General features: G+C 49.5%; 1 protein-coding gene across 1 annotated transcript; it reads right to left on the bottom strand.

Moving 5' to 3' along the window:
• Positions 1–5,632: 5,632 nt before the first annotated feature.
• LOC117437996 (adhesion G protein-coupled receptor G3-like) lies at positions 5,633–9,757 on the bottom strand. The gene is given in 12 exon segments (XM_034073315.1): positions 5,633–5,748; positions 6,184–6,470; positions 6,920–7,013; positions 7,534–7,646; positions 7,648–7,667; positions 7,669–7,768; positions 7,913–8,026; positions 8,499–8,598; positions 8,683–8,722; positions 8,806–8,928; positions 9,014–9,154; positions 9,692–9,757. Coding segments are annotated over 12 exon segments (1,314 nt in total).
• Positions 9,758–20,599: the final 10,842 nt, after the last annotated feature.

Below are 20,599 nucleotides of genomic sequence, written 5' to 3'. Positions count from 1 at the left end.
GTCACTGCTGAGCTCGTCTGGTTCTATCAAAGTTCATTCTCTGTTGGGATGATGATAGGAGGGAAGTCAGGGCCAGTCACTGGTGACTTGAAGACATCTAGTTGGTGGGCAGGCAACAGCGTACAATTGAGTTCATTGGCTGTTTTCCCCTAAAATCAAATCCCCTTGAGGTATACATCGGACTTCCCCATCTTCCTGCATTACCCACCAAGTATATCTGGGTCCCTGAGCAAAAGCAATCCCATGAGTGGGTTTGCCTTTACCTGAAACAGGAATAACCCAGACTGTCTTCCCTAGCAAATTCCTCATGTGCACTACAGGAACCTTGTCCCCCTCTACAATATGTAAAAGTTCTGACTGGGTTGGGCCCGCCCTGTTGGCATATCCTCTGGTGTTGACCAACCAGGTGGCCTTTGGGAAGTGCGTATCCCAATGTTTGAAAGTCCCACCACCTCTTGCTCTCAGTGTAGTTTTAACAGCCCACTGTACCGTTCAATTTTCCCAGAGGCTGGTGCATGGTAGGGGATGTGATATACCCACTCAATGCCATGTTCTTTGGCCCAAGTGCCTATAAGGTTGTTCCAGAAACGAGTCCCATTGCCTCACTCAGTTCTCTTTGGGGTGCAGTGTCGCCACAAAATCTGTTTCTCAAGGCCCAGAATAGTGTTCTTGGCAGTGATGTGGGTCGCAGCATATGTTTCCAGCCATCCTGTGGTTGTTTCCACCATGGCGCTTGCCTTGGCTGGTTGGTGGGAGTGTGATATAGTCAATTTGCCAGGCCTCCCCATATTTATACTTCAGCCATCGTCCTCCATACCAAAGAGGCTTTAACCATTTATCTTGCTTAATTGCAGCACGTGTTTCACAGTCGTTAATAACCTGGGCAATAGTGTCCATTGTTAAATCCACCCATCGATCATGGGCCCATCTGTATGTTGCATCTCTTCCCTGATGGCCTGAAGTGTCACAGGCCCACCTGTCCAAAAATAATTGGCCCTTATTTTGCCAATTTAAGTTCATCTGAGCCACTTCAATCTTAGCAGCTCAATCCATTTGTTGGTTATTCTAGTGTTCCTTAGTGGCCCCACTCTTGGGTACATGAGCATTTACATGGTGCACCTTCTCCACCAGGTTCTGGACCCGGGCAGTGATATCCTGCCAGAGTGCAGCAGCCCAGATGGGTTCACCTCTGGGTTGCCAGTTGCCCTGCTTCCATTGCTGCAACCACCCCCACAGGGCATTTGCCACTATCCATGAGTCAGTATAAAGTACTGTCCACTTTTCTCGTTCACCAGTGTCCAAGGCCAGCTGGATGGCTTTCACCTCGGCAAACTGACTTAATTCACCTTCAGCAGTTTCTGCAACTTGTCATCAGGGACTCCATACAGCTGTCTTCCATCTCCGATACTTTCCCACAATACGGCAGGACCCATCAGTAAACAAGGCATACTGCTTTTCACTTTCTAACAGTTTATTATAGTTTATTATATGGTGGGGTCTCTTCAGCATCCATCACCTCCTCCTCTGGTGACATTCCAAAATCTTTTCCTTCTGGCCAGTCCATGATGACTTCTAGAATTCATGGGTGACTGGGATTTCCTATTTGAGCTCATTGTGTAATTAGTGCAGCCCATTTACTCCATGTAGCATCAGTTGCATGAAGTATAGAGGAGACCCTGCCTTTGAAAATACAGCCCAGCACAGGCAACCGGGATGCCAGGAGGAACTGTGCTTCAGTGCCAATCACTTCTGAAGCAGCTCGAACCCCTTCATAGGCTGCCAGTATCTCTTTTTCAGTTGGGGTATAGCTGGCCTCAGGTCCTCTGTATCCCTGATTCCAAAAACTGAGGGGTCGACCTCGAGTCTCCCCTGGATTTCTCTGCCAGAGGGTCCAGGTAGAGACATTCTCCCCAGCTGCGGTGTACAGTACATTTTTTACATCTGCCCTTTTCTTGACTAGTCCAAAGGCTACTGCATGAACTATCTCTCACATTTAATTTGTTCAAAACATTTGTTGCTGCTCAGGGCCCCATTTAAAATCATTCTTCTTCAGGGTCACATGATAGAGAGGGCTTATAATCAAACTGTCATTTGGGATGTGCATTCTCCAGAACGCCACAATACCCAAGATAGTTTGTGTTTCTTTATTATTAGTTGGTGGAGACATTGCTGTTATGTTGTTGATCACATCTGTGGGGATCTGGTGATGTCCATCTTGCCATTTTATTCCCCAAAATTTAATCTTCTATGGAGGTCCCTTGACCTTACTCTGTTTTATGGCAAAACCAGCTTTCAGCAGGATTTGGATTATTTCTGTCCCTTTCTCCAAGACGTCTGCGGAATCGCTCCACACAGTAATATCATCAATGTTTTCCAGGTTTTCTGGAGCTTGCCCCTGTTCCAGTGCAGTCAGAATCAGTTCATGGCAGATGATAGGGCTGTGTTTCCACCCCTGGGGCAGTCATTTCCAAGTGTAGTGGACACCCCTCCAAGTAAAAGCAAACTGTGGCCTGCACTCCATTGCCAAAGGGATTGAGAAAAATGCTTTGGCAATATCAGTTGTGGCATACCACTTGGCTGCCTTTGACTCCAGTTCATACTGAAGTTCTAGCATGTCGGGTACAGTGGTGGTGTGACTTCATTCAGGCCACAATAGTCTGCTGTTAGTCTCCACTCTCCATTACACTTTCGCACTGGCCAAATGGGGCTATTAAAGGGTGAGTGGGTCCTACTGATCACTCCCTGACTCTCCAGTCTATGGATCAGCTCATAGATGGGAATCAGGGAGTCTTGGTTGGTGGGATATTGCCGCCGGTGCACTGTTGTGGTCGTGATTGGCACTTATTGTTCTTCGACTTTCAGCAATCCCAGAACAGAAGGATCCTCTGAGAGACCGGAAAAGGTGGACAGCTGCTCAATTTCCTCAGTCTCCAAAGCAGCAATACCAAAAGCCCATCGGTACCCTTTTGCGTCTTTGAAGTACCCTCTCCTGACGTACTCTATGCCAAGGATACATGGAGCATCTGGACCAGTCACAATGGGGTGCTTTTGCCACTTCCTCCCAGTCAGGCTGATTTCAGCCTCCAGTACAGTCAACTCTTGGTATTCTCCTGTCACTCCAGAAATATAAATGGGTTCCACCCCTTCAGAGCTTGGTGGTATCAGGGTACACTGTGCACCGGTATCTACTAGAGCCTTACACTTCTGTGGGACTGATGTGCCAGGCCATTTGATCCACACGGTCCAGTAAATACGATTGACCCCTACCTCCACCTGGCTGGAGGCAGGGCCCCTCTAATAGTCATCATCATCACAATCTTGGACACCTAATTCGTGTTGAGAGGGATTATTCTTCTTTATCACAGGAGCTGGAGTAAAATCAGCTCTTCCACTCCATCTGGGAACCTGTTCACCAGAGACTGAAGCTTCAGCTTTCATGGGATGATCATCCTTGACCTTTGTTCTCCTCTTCAATTCATGCACCTGTTCCTCCAGAACTGAGGTAGGCTTTCCATCCCACTTCTTCATGTCTTCTCTGTGATCCTGTAGGTAAAACCATAGGGTGGCCTGTGGCATGTATCTCCTATATTTTCTCTCTCTAGCAGTAGGATGCCTTTTGTTAATATCTGATACGTGTGTTGGTACGTGTGAGGAGCTGGATAGATTGGGTAGATCGTCTCTTAATTGCTTGAGATCCTGGGACAGTTTTTCCACAGCTGAAGTGATGGAAGGGGTGAGATTGTCTTCAAAGTCTCAGAGTTGGTGAATCATTTCATCCACTCTTGGTGGTACTGTCATTCTAGGTTATTGCTGCCAAAGAATGGGCATATGATGATGGTGCATTCTGTGCAAATTTCCGCCGCATTGGTCATGTACATTCAACTTCATTTGGATCTATGGGTGCATCCCCAGCATCCGGCCTGCAATAGATCATGTCTATGATGGCTGTTTCCCTCAGAGACTGGATGCCTTTGTCTAAAGTAGTCCACTTGGCTGAACGACTCATAACATCGTCCTTGCATGGAAACCTTTCTTTCACAGCTGCCAAGAGTCACCTCCAAAGGCTGAGGACTTTATCTCTCTTGCAACTGCCTTGTCAGTTCCCCCTTCCCTAGCAAGTGATCCCAGCTGCTTGGCTTCCCTACATTCTAGTTCATGACCATCAGCCCCATTGTCCCAACATCGGAGCAACCAGGTGACAATGTCCTCCCCTGGTTGATGGGTAAAATCTTTTCACATATTCGGTAGCTCGGTTGAAGTCCAGGGTCGAGAAGTCACCTCTTCTTCTTCCTCTGATTCATGTGATAATAACTCGTGATCAGATTCTGTCCCGTGTAGTAAATGCATTGTTTCTTCATCTTTCTTCTTCACCTTTCTTGCCTCTTTTTTGCTTTTCTCCTTGCATACAGGGGCAACTGATATTGGCCCAAATTGGTACTCTGTTTTAGCTGCAGTGATTATTACTGTGGTTGGAGTGGCTGCAGTACCTGTTGTCGGGGTTTGGGTAGCTGTTGTATTTGTCGCTATGTTGGTGTAGTTGCTGTGCTTGGAATTGGGTTAGCTGTGTTGCCTGTTGTAGTCAGAGTTTGAATAGCTGCTGTACTTTTTGATGGGGTTGGCGTAGCTGCTGTGCTTGGAGCTGGAGTAGCTTCAGTTCAGTCTTTCACACCACCCTGTGGCTCAAAGATCGTTTTGCGATCCAGGTGGTTTTAGAGAAGAGATAGTACAAAAGAGGCCAAGGAATGAAAAGAGCAGTGGTGTAAACTGATGGTTTCTGTTGACGTATTAATCTGATTTGTTTAATTCCATCGGGAGAGGTGGTAGTTACAAATTGCATGTTTGTCACAACACTCTGAATTAATTGAATGAGACAAGGAATAATTCAAGTTAAGTATAAAAACATAGCAAAGCCACATAACAAACAAAATAAAGTCTGTTTAACCCACGGGCCTCCAGGCAGCCAGAAAAAAGGGTCAAACTCCCATCATTTCTAGGTTTGAACAGAAGTATGAGACAATTTTAAAATTCCAGATGTGATTTGGTTTACTATTTTACCATTATCATCAATGTTCAAACAACAATTAACATCATTTAATTTGCCACAAACTCCTCCTTCCATGGCTAGCAGGTAGTCGAGAACCATGCAATGTTGAATTATCACTGCCTGCATTTGTGTGGCCTGACCTGCAACAGATCAAGGGCATGGGCTGTTTCGTTGGCAATGATTTCTAGGATAGCTTGTAACTGAATAATGTGATTTAAGCTATAAACAGACTCTCGAGCCTGCTAATCAATTTGTTATGGTTCCAGGTAGCTGGTCTGTAATACTGCATAATTCGTTACAATGCTTTATCAAAGCCTCTTGAGTGACTGAGCCAACTGGGGCCCCACCAATTTGTTTAAAAATATTCGCTAGGTTTCCTGGAACTAAACATGATTCCAGAGCTCCTTGTCCAAGGCAGGCCAGGTTGAAGCAAAATGTATCTACTGCTAAAGTGCATCATGCCCACTGAAGGGTAAACTGAGGCATGGTAAACTGAGCCCTTATCCTCTGTGGGAAGCTGCATCTGTTGGAATTGAGGCTTGTTCCCAGCATAGGTACGCGCAGGCAGGAGGGCGGTGCAGCCGGTATCTAGTCCTGGGAGGCTGTGGTGTCTTTGTCATGTCTGATGGTGTGGGAGAAGGAGCCAAGGGTCTCCTTAGCCTTTGGATAGTAGAGGAAAACCAGCCAGGTGAATATGAAGATTCCTGCATGGGAAGGAAGGCAGACACTCAGCAGCAGTAAATGGTGGGAAGCATCCTGCCAGGATGCTGCTGGCTCTTCCCTGCCACTTCCAGGGGATTCCTCTAGCTTGCTTGTGCAGGAAGGTCTCCCCTCGATTCAAGGTGAGCCATTTGTCTGGGACATGCCCTGGGTGGATAATGTCCCTGTTCCTCTGCTAAGGAATGTCTTCCTTGGAGGAAAACCACCCCCAGTGGAGTGGATGTGGTTGGGAGCCATGACCAGCTCCATGCTGGTGGCTGGAACCTGCTGCTTGACATGCCCTGCCAAAGGGAAGGGCATTACAATGCTGGGAAGATGCTGGTGCCTTGGGAACACAGGTCAAACCACTACCAGGCTGGCTCCTGCCTCCTCTATCTTCCCCACCTGAGCTCCCTGCCCAGCTTGGAGCCAGCCCTGACCTTGGAGAGAGTTGAGGATGGTGAAGAGGTAGAGCATGGGCACAGAGGAGGTGCCATGGGTGAGGAACACCAGGGCCCAGGTGGCTCCCAACAGGCAGAAGAGCCCCATCACCACCAGGGCCACCTTCCAGGCCTTGCTGTCTCCTTGTACCACCCCTTTGCCCTGCAGGCAGCAGCTCTTCTGGACCACCACCCCAAAACCAGCTGTGTTGAAGAGGAAATTGAGGCCAAAGTAGCCACAGTTGGTGATGTAGTGGACCAGAAGATGTTTGGAAGTGATCCAGCACCTGAAAAGAGAAAACCACGATGCCTCCAGTGGCTCTGCTAGCCCCAGCAGCACCCATGAGAGCCTCCCCAGGGGCACATGTTGGGAGATGCAGGGACACCCTTGTGCTGGTGAGGTTTTCCAAGGCTAGGGTGAAGCAGGGGGAACAGCAGTGCAGATCTGCTGTCCTCCTGTTGCTCAGCTGGGAGGAGAGAGCCTGAGGAAGCTCCAGGTGGATCTTGAATGTCTCTCCATCACCTGGAGGCTGCAGGCATGACTGCAGAGGCTCAACACAAGAGGTGGTACCATGGCTGTGGCTGCTGTGTTGCAATCACAATTGGGGAAACAGAAGCACAGCATAAAGCTGAGCAGTATAGGTGCAACCAACCACCCCAACCCTCTCAGCAGGACCAGGTTTCTGCTCCCCATGCCAAAGGGCCACTTAAGCCCTGTGGGTGCTAGGGCACTCACAGGTGGGCCATGACCTGGTAGTACATGGTCTAGATGCTGTATTCTTCATAGCTGCTGGTGGCTTCTGCCACCCCCACCACAAGAGCGGGGAAACCTGGAAGGAAAAGGGAGACACTTGGTGGAGGCCAGTAAAGCAAGAGGGAGGCGAGGTGGTTGCTTGGGGTTTCTGCATGGCCCTGGATGAGCTGACCTCCAGGAAGATGGGGCTTAGGGACCCACTGAGGTTGTACAAGGGTCAGGGGCACAATAGTTGCTGCTGGGAGATGATGTGGAAAGGGAAGAACAGTGCTGGGCAGCGTGTCCTGTAACCTCTCTGTGGGATCCTCTGCTCCAGTGCCCCCCAGGGTGCCATGGAGGGCAATGGGGGAGGAAAGACCCCCAAGAACATCACCTGCTGGATGAGCAGGAGGCTGGTGCTCAGCAGGGTGGAGGGTGCTGGTGCCCCAAGCCCATATAAAACAATTCCCAGCCCTGACCACGGCATTTTGAAGAGCAATGGGCATGATGGGGGCTTGCTCACCCTCTGCCCATTGTTGCATCACCCTGTTTCCCCTCTGGTTGGAACCTGCTGCCTGCCTCTCCCACTGGCTCTTGCTGAGGCTGGTGGTGTTCACCCTAGCTCACCAGGCACAGCTTCACCAGGTAGTGGTGGATGTAGGTGCCGAGGACCTTGATGAAGAGAAGGTAGAGGTGACAGCCTTCCAGCACCATCCAGGTGAAAGAGCAGGCAGTAGTGGGTGAACCCCCCCCAGGATCTTGCAGGTCTCCAGCAGGGTCCCACTGGAGATCCCTCTGTTGACCAGGAAGGATAGGTTGATGCAGAGGGTCTCCTCGGACATGAACCTGCACCTGAGCATCCCCAGGGGGAGCAGGAAAGGCATGGTCACCACTGAGCAGGGCCCTGTGTCACAACAGGTTCATGCAAAGGCACCAGAACTGCCCTACATCCCTCACAACCTTATGAGTCCTCAGGGAGCTGCTGGCACATCCTACCTGAAGAAGATGCAGAAGGTGATGATGAAGATGAAGAAAGCCATGGCTACCCTGCAGCCAGCAGTGGCAATAGCCATCATGGCTTGTGCTGTGGACCCATCCAGAGCCGAGTTCTGCCAAACATGCACTTTGGGTTAGACAGGCCCTGGAATAACCTAGACAACCCAACTTCAGCCACCAACTGCTGATCCTGGTAGCTGCTGCGGAGACCCCAGGCAAGCCCCTGGACTGTTCCCCCAGAAAGTCTTTGAGGGGAGTGTGGCAGTGGTGGCTCAGAGGAGATGCTATCTGGGGTGGGGTAAGGGATGAGTGAAGGCTATGATGGACCACCATGAGCACCCTCCTGAGAGCCTCCACAAGCAGACAGGATCCCAAGTCTTGCTGCTTCAGAGCCTATATATCCACCATATATCCACTCTGCTGCCCTCCTGAGCTGGGGTTCGGCTTGATTTTGGGACCTTGGCTTGACTGGGAGCAGCTATAACTGTCCCTGTGCAACTACTGGTGGTACCCAAGGGGCCACCAAGGTGGGGCATGCAGCATAGACAGGGTATGAGCAGGAGCTGTGGGGAGTGGGGTTGTCATCAGGAGGAGGGTGAAGAAGGTGAGATGGTCACAGGAGGAGACTGTCCCCTTGTCTCTGGGCTGTGTGACACATCCGCTGCTGCTCCAGCCTCCTGTCTGCCCTGCAACAGACACAGGGTGATGGCCCCAAGTGCTGGGCACAGCACCCACACCCAGCCCCAGTGAGGCCCCACTGAGAACTAGACCTTTGCTGGGATCCTAGAAGACACATTGTGGGGTGACACCCTGCAAGGGGGGAGACCAGCACCAGCCAACGCCTCAGTGAGGGGCAACAGAGGAGGAATGGAGGGAGGGCATGGCTGACTGACATGGGGCAGCTGCCCATGGGTGAAGGAGAGCTGCACAGGGTCCCGCAGCCTGGAGATGCTTATCTCTCCTACTGTGATGCCCACCACAGTGTCATCCAGGACCTGCCCTGTCTGGTTGACTTCCTGTGTGGGGGCAATGCTGCCTGAGCCAAGACAGCAGGTAGTGAGTGCCGGCAGCTGGAGGAATGCCAGCAACACTGGCTCATACCTGGAACATGGCCAGCTGTGGAATGTTGAGGACTGTCACCACAACACACACTGTATGGCTGCTCAGGAACCGTAATATTGCCCTAGGGAGGTGGATTTTCCCTGCCTTCCTCTTCTTCGTCATATTCATCATCCTGGGGTGCTGTAACAGAGAAGGGTGGTGGTGAGTGCTGCTGGAAGCATCACCTCTCTGCTCAGGACCCACCAACATTGGTCCAGGTAGAAATTCAGCACTTCCTGGATGGGTTTTACTCAGAAACATCAGCAGGAACCCCAAGGGCAGAAGGGAAGAACCTCATCTGCCCCAGCAGTAAAGGGGCAGAGCTGGGAGTGGGTCCCAGGAGAGCTCCAGCCCACCATCACCCCATTGGATGTGGTCCTCTGGGACGTCCAGAGAGTGGGAAGGCTGGGGTGTAGGCAGGAGGCACAAGATCCCCCACATTCCTCCTCTACCTGCACCTCACCCTGACCACTGTCTCTTTGGGGAGCCTCTTCCCTCCCTAACACCATTTCATGTGACTTCTTGACAAGGGAAGCTAAAGCTGATGTGGCTCCATGATGAAACCGTGGAGCAAGGTGGAGGAAGAGCACAACACAGCACACCAAGCCCCAGGGCTAGGACTGAGGGATACTTGGAAGGCACAGGCCCTTCCACACGAGGGACAGGGGCACGTCTCACCTCCATGGGGGAAAAAGGAATGAGGATGCCCTGGGTGACAGCTCTGCTGACGCTCAGGAGCTCCATGTCCTTCTTATGTTGAGGACACCAGAACTGCACACAGTGCTCCAAGTAGGGTCTCACGAGAGCAGAATAGACATGGCCTTCAAAAAGCAACTGGACAGCAGCAGGTCTAGAGAAGTGCCCTGGGTTGAGCTGTAACAATTATTTTTCTCCTTTAGTAGCTGGTGCAGTGTTGTGCTTTCAACTTTAGTCTGAGAGTAATGCTGAGAGGGCATAGATGTCTTTAGTTGTTGCTCAATAATGCTTACTCTGATCAAAGACTTTTCAGTCTCATTCTCTGCCAGTGTGGAGGGTCACAGGAAGCCAGGAGGAAGCAGAGACAGGACATCTGACCCAAACTAGCCAAAGGGGTATTCCATACCACAGTATGTCATGCCCACTATACAAAATGGGGGTAGTTACCCAGAAGGCTGAGATCTCTGCTTGGGTTGGGCTAGGTATTAGTTGGTGAGTGGTGAGCAACTGTATTGTGCATCACTTGTGGTTTTTGTTTTTTTTTTTCCTTTTCCCCTTTTAGTTTTATACTCTCTCCACTTGTTATTTCCCTTATCATTATTATTATTGGTGGCAGTAGTAGTAGTTTTGTATGGTACCTTAGTTACTGGACTGTTCTTATCTCAACCCATGGGATTTACATTCTTTCAGTTCTCCTCCCCATCCCCCTGGGAGCTGGGGGTACAGGGGAAGAAGGGGGTAGTGAGCAAGCAGCTGCATGGTTCTGAGTTACTGGTTGGGCTTAAACCATGACAAGAAGGCAAAGCCACCATGTCTAGCCCTCAGGGTGGCTGCAGATGAGACCCTGGGCTGCTGGTCCCAGGTTTTAAAACAGCCCCAGGAACAAGCCCACCCCACTGACAACCCTCCACACATCCCATAGAATCACAGAATAAACCAGGTTGGAAAAGACCTTTAAGATCATCAAGTCCAACCATTCCCCAGCACTGCCAAAGTCACCACTAAACCATATCACTGAGGGCCTCATCTACCACTGCCCTGGGCAGCCTGTTCCAAAGCCTGACCACACTCTCAGGGAAGAAATTGTCCCTAATCTCCAGTCTAAACCTCCCCTTGCACAGCTTGATGACATTTCCTCTTTTCCTATAACTTGTTTCTTGGGAGAAGAAACCAGCCACCCCCTGGCTCCACCCTTCTTTAAGGCAGTTGTAGAGTAATACGGTCCCTGGGAGTCTCCTCCAGACTAAATCCCCCTGGTTCCCTGTGCTTCAGGCCCTTCACAATCTCTGTTGCTCTTCTCTGGCCCCACCTCCAGAACCTCAAGGTCTCTCTTGTAGTGAGGATCCAAGAACTGAACACAGTGTTCTAGATGTGGTCTCACCAGAGATGAGTACAGGGAGACAATCACTGCCCTGGTCGTGCTACCCACACTAGTGATGACACAGGGCAGGATGCTGTTGGCCTTCTTGGCTGCCTGAGCACAAGCTGGCTCATGTTCAGCAACATCAATCAGCACCAGGGTGAACACTCCCTTCTGGCCAGGCCACATTTCAGGGTAAAACCCTGCTGTGGACTTTGGGTCAACAATTTCACATGGGAAAACCCATCCCCAACCCCACATTATAGAATCATAGAATCGTAGAATAGTTAGGGCTGGAAAGGACCTTAAGATCATCTAGTTCCACCCCCCTGCCATGGGCAGGGACACCTCACATTAAACCATGTCACCCAATGTGGGAATTCTTAAAGAGCCAAGGCCACGTAGTGAGCGATCCCGATACCCTGAGCCTTATTACTGTAAAGTAAGAAGATTCTTGGCAGGCATAAGCAAGGTCAATTGTCTTGTTAGGCCTCTGTAATTTTCCACTGAAAACGTGCAGAGAATGATCCCTGCCAAGGTTGTAGTTTCCCACTTTATTTTTAGAGTAAGGTATTTAATCACAATTATAACAAGTTGTAAACATTAGCTCTGTAAGCAATAGTAACCTCTAGACTAACCAATAAGAGCTCAGTATCCAAGGCTGTTACATAAGGGAGTAAGGATATAAGAAGAGCACTGTATCTAATAATGTTTGGCAATCGCTTGATCACATTGATTGTCTCCGTGTTGTCCGTGACTCCTGCATCAACAAGTGGTGCCCGAACAAGGGACCCTCAGATTGGTAACCTTCACAGAGGGTTTGAAGTCCGATCAGGAACGAGGGGGTAGGAGCCGAACGAAATCAGTGCTACCCCGGAGCTGCGGAAGTCAGCTAGCTGCAATGTTGGGGTCTTGCCCTGATCAGGTGAGCAGCCGGGGAAGAGATGGGGCACTTGCTATCCAAAGATGAACAGGCAGTAATGGAGCTCCTCCAACATTTTCTCTCTAAGAGAGGTCTAGAATACGATAGTGCCACCTTACAAAGGCTGCTAAAGTGGTCCCAAGACCGTGGTCTTCTGTTCACTGTGTGGGTAGCATTTGAAGTTTCTTCATGGGAACATATAGGACAGACGCTGTGGGACAAGATCAGTAATGGGAACGTACTCGGAGGTAGAAGCCTTGGAATGGAGCCTATGCTAAAAAGATTGTTGCTCTGGAGTAAGGAGTTAATTGTGGGAGTCGGTGAAGCTTTTAATCTCGAGACTTGGGAGAAAATTGCTAAGGAAGAAGCCTCTGTTTTATGGGTGTTTCCAGTCCTTCTTAAGGTGAAGGGAGCAACCTTTAAAGAGACAGACTTAAAGTTAATGTTGAAATGGTCAAAGACTCATTACTCAGAGATTGATGAGTCTACCGGACTTGAGATCTCTTTGTGGAATGAGGCAGGAGTTAAACTGTGGAATGCGGCCACGAAAGGCAATGATGCTGTGAAAGGTTTGTTAGTCATTTGGAGAACTGTTTTAGAGATGTTAAAGCCAAAAAATGAGATCATGGAGACCAGCACACCCCCCTGCCCCCCTCCTTGAACCTCTGCCGGTTGCCACCGCAGCAGCGAAGACTGAGGATGGGGATGAAGACAATTCTCTCGACCAGGGTCCTATTGACCCTGACAAGGAGCCTGTGCACTTTCATCAGTTTGCTGTTGCTGCTCCTGAGATTCTGACACCTGATAATGCCGATGCTGACCTAGATGGTGCTTTTGACCTGGAGCCTATTCATTTGGAAAAGAAGCCTGATTTTTGTCCCCCAGATCCTCATGATAAATGGGCAGCTGTAAAGGGAGAAGCGAGACGGGTGGGGAATGCAGATGTATTGCACGGTTTCCCATGGTGTGTGTGCTGGTGTGTGTGCTTCCCACCCAAGATGGGAAGGTCTCTTGTATGATCTTATCAGGGGTATCGGGAAGAATGTGTCAGACCATGGGCTTGGGATCCCATATACAATTCCTTTGATACAGTCTGTCTGTGATACTCATGTACTAGAAGTTGGTAAATATAAGTATGTCCATGTTTCTAGCGACCTTTGGAGACTTTTATAGATATTGCTGGCAACTTCTTCTGACATAGGCTGGTCACCTACGTGTTGGAACGAGTGTGCATTTTGGTCAGTATAAAAGCCCAAGCCTCATGCGATGTGAGGGAGGCAGAGCCCTTGCAGGGACGCCTGCTAAGGCTGAGCCTGCCACCTCGCACTGCAATAATGCTTCTTGGAGCTGGTTTCCTGATAGTCTTTACAAGGTCCTTGTGCCACACTCTCCATGTGGGACTGTGTAGAGGGAGTAATGATTGTCTGGATTTTGTGTTCCAAATACTGTAGTTGTGTGGAGTGTGCTTGTGGGATCCCATGCATGTGTGTGTGTGTGATGAGGGCAGACAGTGTTCTGTGTATTTTTTGTTGTCAGGTTCATGTAAAAGTTTTTAACGGGTATCAGTTTAAAATTTTGGGCAAGAAAGGGTTAATACAAAAGTGCGGCAAATATCCGTTGCTGCTGCTAAGCAGGTAGGCAGCTTTAGCTACTGCCGAGCATGTTGTAGCCACTTAAAGCAGGGTGAGGGACTTCTGAAAAATGTTTGGTACCCGTGTTCAGATGAAGCTGCCCTCCAATTCGGCTCCCAGTGCCCCCCCCGGTGGAATGGCCTGGATGGACACTGGAGCTGAGGAGTGTGAAAAAGAAAAGTATTGGGGCAGTTTGTAACCTGGGGGTAAATCCAATCACCCTAGCAGTTAATTTCTGCAGCTGTTTCACATTCCATTTGCATCAGAATGCTTCTGCTTTAAGGAATCACGAGTTGGATTAAAGATATTATCAAAGGTATTTTAATGTTACTAACATTTCTAATCCTACTTTTAATGATTATTCCTTGTTTCTTACAATGTATACAACATATTATAGAAAAAGCTGTAAAGGGTATCTGGATCACTCAAAAACAAGAAGGGGGATTTGTGGGAATTCTTAAAGAGCCAAGGCCACGTAGTGAGCGATCCCGATACCCTGAGCCTTATTACTGTAAAGTAAGAAGATTCTTGGCAGGCATAAGCAAGGTCAATTGTCTTGTTAGGCCTCTGTAATTTTCCACTGAAAACGTGCAGAGAATGATCCCTGCCAAGGTTGTAGTTTCCCACTTTATTTTTAGAGTAAGGTATTTAATCACAATTATAACAAGTTGTAAACATTAGCTCTGTAAGCGATAGTAACCTCTAGACTAACCAATTAGAGCTCAGTATCCAAGGCTGTTACATAAGGGAGTAAGGGTATAAGAAGAGCACTGTATCTAATAATGTTTGGCAATCGCTTGATCACATTGATCATCTTCGTGTTGTCCATGACTCCTGCGTTGACAACCCAAAGCTCTGTCCAACCTGGCATTGAAGACTACCAGGGATGGATCATTCACAACCCTGGGCAACTCATTCCAGTCCCTCACCACCCTTACAGTAAAGAACATCCTCCTTATATCCAATCTAAACTTCCCCAACTTTCTCAGCCTGTCTTCATACGGGAGGTGCTCGAGTCCCGTGATCTTCCTTGTGGCCCTGCGCTGGACTTGTTCCAACAGTTCCATGTCCTTCTTATGTTGAGGACACCAGAAATGTACACAGTACTACAAGTGAGGTCTCACGAGAGCAGAGTATAGGGGCAGGATCACCTCCTTCAACCTGCTAATCATGCTTGTTTTGATGCAGCCCAGGATACGGTTGGCTATCTGGGCTGCGAGCGCACACTACCAGCTCATGTTAATTTTCTTATCAACCAACACCCCCAAGTTCTTCTCTGCAGGGCTGCACTGAATCTCCTCTCTGCCCAACCTGTAGCTGTGCCTAGGATTGCTCTGACCCAGGTGTAGAATCTTGCACTTGGCATGGTTAAACTTCATAATGTCAGCATCTGCCCACCTCAGAAGTGTGTCAAGGTCCCTCTGGATTGCATTCCTTCCTCCAGTGCATTAACCGAACCACAGCTTGGTGTCATCAGCAAAAGTGCTGAGGGTGCAGTCAATCCCACTGTCAATGCTGCCAACAAAGATGTTGAACAAGACCGGTCCCAACACCGATCCCTGAGGGACACCACTCGTGACTGGTCTCCAGCTGGACATGGAGCCATTGACCACAACTCTTTGCTTGCAGCCATCCAGCCAGTACTTTATCCACTGAGTGATCCATTGTGGTGGTTTAAATCCAAACTGCACAGCTCGTGCACTCACTCCCCCCCCTTGCTCCCCCAACTCCCGGAGAATTAGGAAGGAGAATCCAAAGAATGTGGCCCCCACGGGTTGAGATAAGAACAGTTTATAACTAAGGTATAACACAAATCACTACTGCTACTACTACTACAAACAATATTGATAAAGCAAATAACAAGTGAAGAGAATACAACACCTCACCAGCCACCGAGCCATAACTCACCCCAACTGTCCGACCGAGCACTGACCGATACCTCCTCCATCCTCCCAGAGCTCCAGCCCTTCCGGGTAACTCCCAGTTACATCCTGGGTATGACTTTCTATGGTATGGAATACCTCTTTGGCTAGCCTGTGTCAGGTGTCCTGTCTCTCCTTCCTCCTGGCTTCCCCTCCTCCGTGGCAGAGCATGAGGCTCTGAAAAAGGCCTTGGACAAACCAAACATTTGAGCAGTAACTCAAAACATACTTGCTATCAGCAACCGTTCCCACCCCGAAAGTCAAAACATAGCACTGCACAAGCTACCAAGAAGGAGAAAAAAATCACTGCTACTACTGAACCCAGGACATTATCCACCCCTTATTCCATACCATTCAGGTCATGTTCAGATCCCACATTTTCAATATATCGTCACTGCTAAGTCCACCCCTTGATCATGAGTCAATCTCTATGATGCATCTCTGCCCTGATGGCCTGAAGTATCTGGGCCCACCAGGCTCAAAATCATTTACCACCCCTTCAGCACTTCTACAGCTTGGTGCTGGGGACTCCATACAGCTGCCTTCCATCTCCAATGCTTCCAAAGCACTGGAGGGGTCCAGTGGACCAGATACTCGCCCATACTGTCCCACATGCCCTGCCATTCATGACTGTCCAGCCTTTGGGAAAGTCTCCTCGTGCTCCTATATCCTTATCTAACCCTAGACAAGACCCAAACCTGACTCTGCTTAACTTTTGGGATCAAACAACATGGTCATGGTTAGAACACACTCTGTGTGTGTGCCAACATGCTGTTCCCCATCACAATCAGTAGGCAGGTCCCATGGGTACCCAAAAGCCATTCAAAACCTTCAGAACTCTCAAATGATGCTGCTGCACTTGTCAATGGGGCTGATGTAGCTGCCGTGCTTGCCAGCTCTCCCACCACCAGCTTCTCTTCTCCCAAGTCTGGATCTCCCTCCTCTGCCTTGCTGAGAAATACTGTGTGGTCTCCTGCATCCTGCTGGGGCTTGGCGGGTGACTTCCGGGGGATGCTCTCGGCCACTGCAGGGTTGGGCTCGGCTGCAGGGCTCAGGTCCTCCACTGCCTGCTCCCGCTGCTCAGCTGCTGCCTCTCTTGGCTCCTCCACCGCCTTCCCCCGCTGCTCTGCTACTGCCACTTGGTTCCCGGGGCTGCTCTCCCGCGCCGCTTCGCTGGCTGCTGCCGGCTCCCGGGGCCGCTCCTCCGCGGCTTCCCACAGCCTCACGCAAACGGAGGTGAGGACAAGGGCAAGGATGGTGAAGAGCAGCGGGACGGCCCGGTACAAGTCCACGGCCACATCCATCCCACCCTGCTGCCAGAGCCCCCCCCGTATTACAAGTCATTGCCGTAAAGTACAGTGAAACAAGAACCTTAGCCCAAGCCCCATAACTGAAACACGCTAACAGAGCAAATACATGCTCTAAATCAGTTGCAACATTTTCAAGCTGTGAGATCCAGAGAAACAACTGTGAGAGCCAATAAATCAGCATTGTGACAACTTGACTATAAATCCTGTCAGATCTGTTGTTATCTCAACCCCTCGGGCCCCACGTTGGGCACCAAAAAGAACTGTGGTGGTTTAAAACCAAACTGCACAGCTTGTGCACTCACTCTCCCCCCTTGCTCCTCCAACTCCTGGAGAGTTAGGAAGGAGAATCCAAAGAATGTAGCCCCCACGGGTTGAGATAAGAACAGTTTAATAACTAAGGTATAACATAAATCACTACTGCTACTACTACTACAAACAATGATAAAGCAAATAACAAGTGAAGAGAATACAACACCTCACCAGCCACCGACCCATAACTCACCCCACCCTGTCTGACCGAGCACCGACCGATACCTCCTCCATCTTCCCAGAGCTCCAGCCCTTCTGGGTCTCTCCCGGTTACATCCTAGGTATGACGTGCTATGGTATGGAATACCTCTTTGGCTAGCCTGTGTCAGGTGTACTGTCTCTCCTTCCTCCTAGCTTCCCCTCCTTCCTGGCAGAGCATGAGGCTCTATTAATCTATCAAACTGATGTCTCTCCAATTTAGAGACAAAAATGTCATGCTGTTAGAAAAGGGTGAAATTTTATGTTAAAAATAATTATATTTGAAAGTTTGTAAATCAATAGAAGGCCTTTATATATTAACAAATTGTAATTTCACTGTTCTGTACCTTCGTTAATCGTTTTGTACATTAGTTGTAACTTTGCTGTTCTGTACCTTAGTTGTAATTTTGGCATGGGTGGATTTAAGATTGTAAAACCTTATCCAAGCAGAACATACAGACTGACCAGAGGCAGCCAAGTGAAAACAAGACAATGCTGGCATCCACATAATGGTTGGGGTCTGTCCAAAGAACGGACAGGTGAAAAGGACAGAGCGAGGAAGACTTCTTACTTCATCTGAGGAAGACTCCCTACTTCATCAGGACGACCACCAGAGGGGGGCTGCGCAAGCGCAGAAGAGGCTGATGTTGTAAAGGACTGATGAGGCAATCCCTGATGCATATGTTAGTTAAGGTAGCAATTTATGTTGAATATGCATTAATTGCGAAACTTTTGATGCATAAATTGCGAACGCAATGTGACGAGGTTGAAGCCAGACTTGGGCGCGTGCCCCTGGTTTCCCAGCGCTGCAATAAAGTACCTCATATAACCATTCCGGTGGTTATGTGTCTATTCTTCCGCTAACAATGCGGGACAGTATCCAACGCTTTCAACAAGTCCAGGTAGATGACATCAACTGCTCTACCCCTGTTCATCAGTTCCGTAGCCCCATCATAGAAAGCCACCAAATTGGTCAGTCAGGATTTCTTCTTAGTGAAGCCATGCTGGCTGTCACCAAGCACCTTTTTGCTTTTCATGTGCCTTAGCATGTCTTCCAGGAGGATCTGCTCCAAGATTTTCCCAGGCACAGAGGTGAGACTGACTGGTCTGTAATTCCCTGCGTCATCCATTTTCCCCTTCTTGAAAATTGGAGTTATATTTCCCTTTTTCCAGTCATTGGGAACTTCACCTGTCTGCCATGATTTTTCAAATATGATGTACAGTGGCTTAGCAACTTCATTTGCCAGCTCCTTCAGGACCTGCAGATGGATTTCATCAGGTGTCATGGACTTCTGCACATTCAGGTTCTTAGGATGGTCTTGAACCAGGTCCTCTCCTACAGTGGGCCTAAGGTCTTAATTCTCACAGTCCCTGTGTCTGCCTTCCAAGACTGGGGTGGTGTGGTCAGAGCCTGTGCCAGTGAAGACTGAGGCAAAGAAGTTCATAGAATCATAGAATAGTTAGGACTGGAAAGGACCTGAAGATCATCTAGTTCCAACTCCAGGATAGCCAGTTCTCCTGATATGTTTTGGAGCAGGCCCACATTGTCTGTAGTCTGTCTTTTATTGCAAAGTAACTATAGAATCCCTTTCTGTTATCTTTCACATCTGTAGCCAAGTTTAATTCTAAGCTTTCCTAACCTGGTCCCTATCTTCCCAGACAACATCCCTGTATTCTTCCCAGGCCACCTGTCCTTTCTTCCACCTTTTATAAGCCTCTTTTTTCCCTCAAAGTTTCCTCAGCAAATACCCCACATGCCGGGGGTGCCTGTGTCTCCCTGGCCTGCCATTCACCAGGCAGCACCAGGAGCAGCAGGACTGTGCCCATGTGCAGGTTCATGCTCCTTTGTGGGGTCTCCTGGCTGCTCCCAGCCATCCCACACCGCTCTGCTCCTGCCCGGGCTCCCCTGGGGCTTGTGGCTGCTCCTGAGGCAATGGCCATGTCTTCATCTGCATTCTGAGAACACCTCACATCTTCCTGTGTGTTGGCAAGTGACCTTCTGCCCCAGCTCACAGTAACCATCAGAGCTACATCCTTTCCTCTTGTCCACTTCCATCTGACTTGGGGCTTTTGTCTTTCCCCTTTCCCCCCCCATCCTGCCAAATCCTTGGTTGACAGCCCCCACCAGACCAGCAACATGTCAGAGCACCCCTATCCCAAATTGTTGTATATGATCTTGAAGGTCCCTTCGAACCCAAACCACTCTATGATTGTGTGACTCTAGGAAACCCGGCATGCTCCTGAGCTTTGCTGTGAGCTGCTCTTCCTGGTAAGGTCCCCCTGCCCCAGCTGGGATCCCTGTGGAGGGAGATGAGCCACAGGTGAAGAAGCATCCAGAAGGGGAACTAGTGGGATGTGAGATAGTGCTGTGCTTTGCAAGTGGCACAGCCAGGAAAGCCGCATTCTGCCCTGCAAGCACTGAGGGAGGAGATTCCTGCCCTGCAAAACCTCCCTCTTCGTATTCCCATCCTCCAACAGCCTCCCTCATTGCTAGGCAGTGATGGTCCTTGGAGACTGCAACAGTTTCCCAAGCCATGACATCTTCCTCCATCACCCCAACCCCTATTGCACTGGGCTGCCAGTGCTCTGCTGGGAGCACTGTTACTGATCTCAGCTCAGCAGAATCCTATGGCATTCACACTGGGTCCTGCCCAAGAGATGGGACAACCCTAGCTGAGAGATGGATCCCATCAGAGAGCCCACCAACGTGCCAACATGCCCAGCAGAGAGACCCCAGTGAGCCATGCTCTAAGCAGGAACAACTTTAATGGGCACAAGTCTGGTGTGTGGGTGCACCCACTGAACTTCTGCACCGTCTGTGGGTGTGGTAGCAAAGTGGATGATGTTGGTCCTTTCTGCGGTTGTACTTGGAGTAGCACAGCCATGATGGTCTCTGCCTGCTCTTGGGCTGCAGTTCAATGCTGTTGGAGCTGCTCTAGAAATCAGAGGACTTCCTCACCTTCAGCACCATGGTCCAGTACCAGAGGAAGATGAGGAAACCTGGGAGAGGAGGAAGGAAGGGTGGGCAAATCCCCTTGAGGCACCAATGGCAGCCAAGAGTAAGGCAGCAACCAGACAGGGACAGCTTCTCCCATACCTCATCACCACCACACCAACACCACTTCAGAGGGCCCTGCATCCCCAGCTCACCTTGGAGGGAGTTGATGATGGTGAAGAGGTAGAGGGAGATGAGGCTGAAGATGCCAGAGGTAAAGGAGAAGAAGACCTGTCAAGGGAA

This window comes from Melopsittacus undulatus, chromosome W, assembly GCF_012275295.1.
Source record: "Melopsittacus undulatus isolate bMelUnd1 chromosome W, bMelUnd1.mat.Z, whole genome shotgun sequence".
Taxonomy (NCBI): Eukaryota; Metazoa; Chordata; class Aves; order Psittaciformes; family Psittaculidae; genus Melopsittacus; species Melopsittacus undulatus.
Note: the sequence above shows the minus strand (reverse complement) of the source record. Positions and strands in the feature narration are given on the sequence as shown.